At 31.6% G+C, this 5,761-nt stretch overlaps 1 protein-coding gene across 1 annotated transcript; it reads right to left on the bottom strand.

The window, feature by feature from the left end:
• Nucleotides 1–348: 348 nt before the first annotated feature.
• Nucleotides 349–3,467, bottom strand: LOC132727667 (G-protein coupled receptor 83-like). Its single transcript, XM_060713234.1, has one exon. The coding sequence runs from the start codon at nt 3,127–3,129 to the stop codon at nt 1,789–1,791; it is 1,341 nt and encodes a 446-aa protein (XP_060569217.1). The 5' UTR covers nt 3,130–3,467; the 3' UTR covers nt 349–1,788.
• Nucleotides 3,468–5,761: the final 2,294 nt, after the last annotated feature.

Below are 5,761 nucleotides of genomic sequence, written 5' to 3'. Positions count from 1 at the left end.
ATAAAAATAATGTGTAAAAAAATAATTTACTCACTTCGTTTTTCCTGAACAATGTTTTTATTGCGCATCATGATTTAACAAGTAATAGGGGTGCTTAAACATTTTTAACTTAAATCGGGCTAAAAATCGGCCTAGAATCAATTTTCAATAAGTTTTGGAATAGTTTCATTATTTTCTAAATGTTTTTTTTCAATTTTAAGCACCAAAGTTGAATCATGTAAGATTTTCAAATTACATTTTTGTAGTTGTTAGGACCTCAAAGGAGATCATTTGTTACGTTATACTTAATGCGATATCTGACACAACGTAAATTGTGATGTTATAGGATTAAAGCTCATAATAACATACTTTTTGTCAAAAACTATTTTATTTAACTCAACAACATCTGCACTCACATTTCAGACCATCAAAACATATTCACAGTCACTTGTTTGGAAATCATACATAAGCTTATCAGTTGAATTTAATTTGAGCATGTGTTTGTCTGCAAACCATATCTTAAAAGATAATTTCTGCAAAAGCAAATAGGTTTTTGTAATGATATCTAAGTAACCATACATGTACGAGTATATTACAATGATTAAAACATGTTCATAGCAAACACATTTATGCTAACGAAGCAAATGTTACTTTTATACACAGAAAAAGTTAATGTTATAATAGGAACACTGGCTATACTTTTCAAAACGTTTATACTATTCAAGTGTTTTTTTCCTTTTTAGTTAATTATGATAAAATATTCAACATTTTTGCAGATACACGACACAACAATACCATCTATGGAAAAATGCACATACATATGTACGTACGTACTCAAACACGTTCGCATGCATGCATTATTTATATCAATATATTTAGTTTCTAAATGTTTATGATATGTTATTATTCAATATACCAAATAGCATAATATAATTGTAAGAAATAAGTTAGGGTTTACATAATTATTAGCAAGATTTTTGATAGTAGTATTAGAAAAGTTTATTTGCAAAGGAAAAGCAAATTAATATTATACGAAAATGAGATTTTTTAATTAGAAATAAAACAACTAACTTAAGTACTTTCTTGCTTGTTATTATGGAATAAGATCGAGACACTGCTGGAAAATTGAACTTGATGTTTTGCTTTCTTATAAATGAGCAATTTAATTTACAATCAATTCTGATAATAAAGGATGTTTCAAAGAAAAAAATACAACAATTATTATTACAGTTCGTAGAATATTTTTCTAACAAAATTACAGTCTAAGATAAATAACATACAACAAAGAAGTTTCAATAAATCTATGTTAATAAAATAATACAAAAGAAAAGTGTAAGATTAGAATAATGTAAGATAAAATCAAATATTTTACTGATAAAACAACAAATGAAATCAGGAAAATGAATGATAAAAACATATTACATGTGTAGTAGAAGACCATTCGAGTAGTATTTTAAATTAAAAATTGAATAACATTAAATGTAAAATGTTATGTGTCTCTCTGTTTAAAAGTTATCTACATTACATAATAAACTATATACAAAAAGGATATATACAATAAAACAGCTATATACATAATTCCTGGGAATATGCAGCATTACTATATTCCAACTATAACATTTTCAAACATTTATATGCAATTTATCATCAAAATTAATGTACATTTATTTTCTACTTTTTTGAATTTACAATATTTATTTACATACACATACAGAAAATAGTTTATACAGTACTTTGATATAAAATTATTTCATATTTTGACTATAAACAACTCAAAGCACTTCCTTATAAGACATATATAAAACCTGTTTATTTAGTGTAACGTTTATAATGGGGGCACGCAGCTTGATTTCTTTCATGTTCCAAGAGGTCAACGCTTTCTGTTGCGGGATTACCGTTCCGCCATGTTGATGACGTCAAAAAATTACTCCGACAGTCACATCCGCTGTGTGTATGATTATGATGCAATGACGTATTGAGATTCTCAACCATTGTACTGTTTCGCTTCGATGTAAACAAAGACTTCGGTTTGATTTGGAGCGACATTGAATCTGATTGGCTTAAAGAGTCCATTTTGTTATCTCGGGGGTATATATTGATATCAACAGGGCAACAACATCTAAAAACAGCTCTTATCTCAGCACGGAATGCCTCGTTAAGCCAACAGTATATAAACGGATTGTAACAAGTGGAACTCAGAGCAATCCAATGGCAAACAAAGAAAGCTGTAGTGTCATAATTAAATGCCTCTATATCAGGATGGACATCAGTAAGCAAATGGTATAGATTTAGTGGCATCCAGCAGATGGCAAAAACAATGACTACTATCATCAACATTTTTATGCTTTTTTTCTTGTGCTTTGATCTACAGGCATGCTGATATGCTGTTACTGCGCCAAGGTCCGTTCTTTCCCATATTCGACGTACTATTCGTCCGTATGTGACGCCAATCACCGTAAGTGGAATAAAGTATTGGAGGATTATTGTAATAATCGTCAAACATTGTTCAATTTTTGGACTCGGATAATTGGGCATACACCTTGTGAAATGTGTATAAAGCCAATCGATTTTTAGCGGTTTGCTGTAAATTGCAAAGGGTAGTGCTAAACATACTGAAACAAGCCATATTAGTGACACAACCACCATTCCTCCGGACTTCATGATTCGTGGACGTAAAGGGTATAACAATACACGGTGTCTGTCTAAAGCTATAACTGTTAGTGTCAATGTAGAAGCATAACACGACATTATAAGGGACATGTTCATGATGCGACACAAAGCATCTCCAAATAACCACTCTCTCATCAAATCCTTTGCGATGTTAAATGGAACGTTAAGTACTATAAGAAGTAGATCCGACACTGCAAGATTTGCAATGAATATATTTGTCACAGTACGCATGCGCCTTCGACTGAAGATCACATGACACACAAGAATGTTTCCAAACAAAGCCACTGCTGCAAGAACGCCATATGCTATTACTAACGCAAGACTTCTTCCAATAATCTTTTCTTCTATGTCTATATCAGTCATATTCGTACCATTAGTGTAAGGTTTAATATAACTCATTGGATTGAACTCTTTTGGATTCGTCTCCGCAAGTAGAAAAAACTCAGCTAATGAGCCCGGCATTGTTTGTGGGGTCGGCATTTTTACTGGTTAAACTAACCAACTAAGAATATCGAGAATTATTTAGTCTTAAATTTGTTCTTTTAGTGCCTCCGAGTAAATAACAGGGGTGCACATATAGTTTTTGTCGTTCCCAAAGTAAATTCCTATATTACTTTTGCAACATATCCATTATTATTGTTGATCAAGTCAGTTAGACATAAAACGTTAAAACCTGTTTAATAAAGTTGATATATATCCAATATAACTTATATAGAACCATTTCACAACCTTTACATTTGATAAAGAAGAATGAATCGTCACCAAATTCTTACAAATACTTTTCACTTGTCCTTGAAATATACAATCAGTGCTACATTTTCCGTCTGAAATAAAAGAAAAAAAACAACATTGGTAAATCACATGATATCAATTTGTATTTTGAATAAATCGATATTTAAATTATTAAAAATGTTATCATTATACAATTTCTTAAAACAATTAAGTATCTACATTATCTGCATCACTAAAGACAGTTTTAATCACTGATTACATTGAAGATGAAAGAGACGCGTCTCGACAAAACCAACATAATGGGTTTGCGACCAGCATGGATCCAGGCCAGCCTGCGCATCCGCGCAGTCTGATCAGGATCCATGCTGTTCGCTTACAAACTCTATAACAAGTAGAGAAACTGATAGCGAACAGCAAGGATCCTGATCAGACTGCGCGGATGCGCAGTCTGGTCTGGATCTATGCTGGTCGCAAACGCACTATGTTGGTTTTGTCGTGACACGGCTCATTTCATTTATCACAACTTGTACGACAAACAAACATTATCAACTACTTGCACATATCGCACAGCATTATGGAAATAACTATGATGCAATATTACAAAATATATTTTAAAAGAAGAGTCATGCATCTTACATCAAACAGTTTTTTTTAACTTTCATTGTTATGGTAGTTTTTTCAACTTATGTTCTCCCTCCAGCAAAGTAATAATCAACATTATCAATAATGAAACAGGCAAGGTTTATTTATTTATCTTATTTTATTTTTACACTTTTTTATCAAGTTGACTATTGAGCAAAAAACTAATATTATAATGTTTTCAATTATTATAAACCAAACTTAATATCTTCAAATTAAAACATGTTTACGCTCCCTTACCAACTCAGTGAATACACTTCCAATACACTGATGCTCAGGAAAGTAGTCGATGTTCAACACAACAGATAAACAAAAGTAAAACAAAGTTTAAATGCATATGGATCATCCGGGTTTAAAAGTACTGCCCCTTTTTCTCATTTAACATTTCTTATTAGTCCATGTCATTTGCACAAAATAATTATCAAAATAAGTCATATGAAATATATTTTATCAAAAAGATTATATGAGCCGCGTCACGACAAAACCAACATAGTGCGTTTGCGACAAGCATGGATTCCAGACCAGCCTGCACATCCGCGCACTCTGATCAGGATTCATGCTGTTCGCTTACCAACCCTATTTCAAGCAGAGAAACTGATAGCGAAAAGCATGGATCTTGACCAGACTGCGCGGAGGCGCAGGCTGGTCTGGATCCATGCTGGTCGCAAACGCACTATGTTGGTTTTGTCATGACGCGGCACATATGTTACTTGTAAATGTATCTGTATTATGGTCTTTATTCTACATTTCTTTTTTCCATTAAACCTTTTAGCTCACGACGTTCAAATATTGCAACAGGAGCGGTTGATTTCTTAAAAGGAAAAGCTAATAAAACACATTATTTTCACCATTTAGGTTAATCGTCACATTTAACATTTTTAATATGATTACTGGAGAAGCATTTGCCGACAAAAAATCGTTGCACATGTGAAAATGAATTTATGTCCAAAATTGTTATCCTTGTTATTACTCAAATCCTGAAAAATATCCCGATTGCACGAACATTGCTCTTTATACTTTTTTGATTGACTAAATTCAATCATCTCTAATAACAGTTAAAAAGCTCACAAACAACATAATTAAAACACAATTTTTTTATAGTTGTCCTCAAGCCAACTTCGACATGATTTTCGCATGCTTTTTAGTACTTCTAAATATGAAGGTCGAATGTCATCCCTAATGGTGTAAATAAAATACTTAGTAGTCATGTTTAAGTGTACTTCTCACATAGTCAAAGGTCATTCCTTATCGTTTGCAAAATGTTCCTGCTTTTAGGTACTTCTGCTTAAGGAAAGTGATCATATAAGTCAATCCTATGAGAAAATGATAAAATCGCAGGAATTTAATAACGCACATCTTTATCATATGTTGTTTAAATAAAAACAAATACACGAATGATTCCACCAAATGTAAAGCTTATATATAAAATTGTTGAAACGTTTGCTCTTCTTGTTTAAGAACACTTATTCAAAACATGTGTTTAAATATCTTTTTAAGTAAATATAAAAGAAGATAAAGAACAGTGGTCTGCAAAATGTTACCACATATCTATAATAAGTTTAATGGTAAAAGCGTTGAAAATAAGATATTCAAGTCATTTTTACTCCTTTCTACAAACAAAATCTCTGAACAAAACCAATTTTGTTTGTTATCATATTACATGATAAACAATTATGTGTACCTGAATTTCGTTGTTTTGAATCGAGGTAAAACATGCATAATGAAACAGTAAGTGATCAAA

This window comes from Ruditapes philippinarum, unplaced genomic scaffold (assembly GCF_026571515.1).
Source record: "Ruditapes philippinarum isolate M1 unplaced genomic scaffold, ASM2657151v2 ctg278_1_1_1_1, whole genome shotgun sequence".
Classification (NCBI taxonomy): domain Eukaryota; kingdom Metazoa; phylum Mollusca; class Bivalvia; order Venerida; family Veneridae; genus Ruditapes; species Ruditapes philippinarum.
The sequence above is the reverse complement of the archived record's forward strand: the minus strand, read 5'-3'. Positions and strand labels throughout refer to the sequence as shown.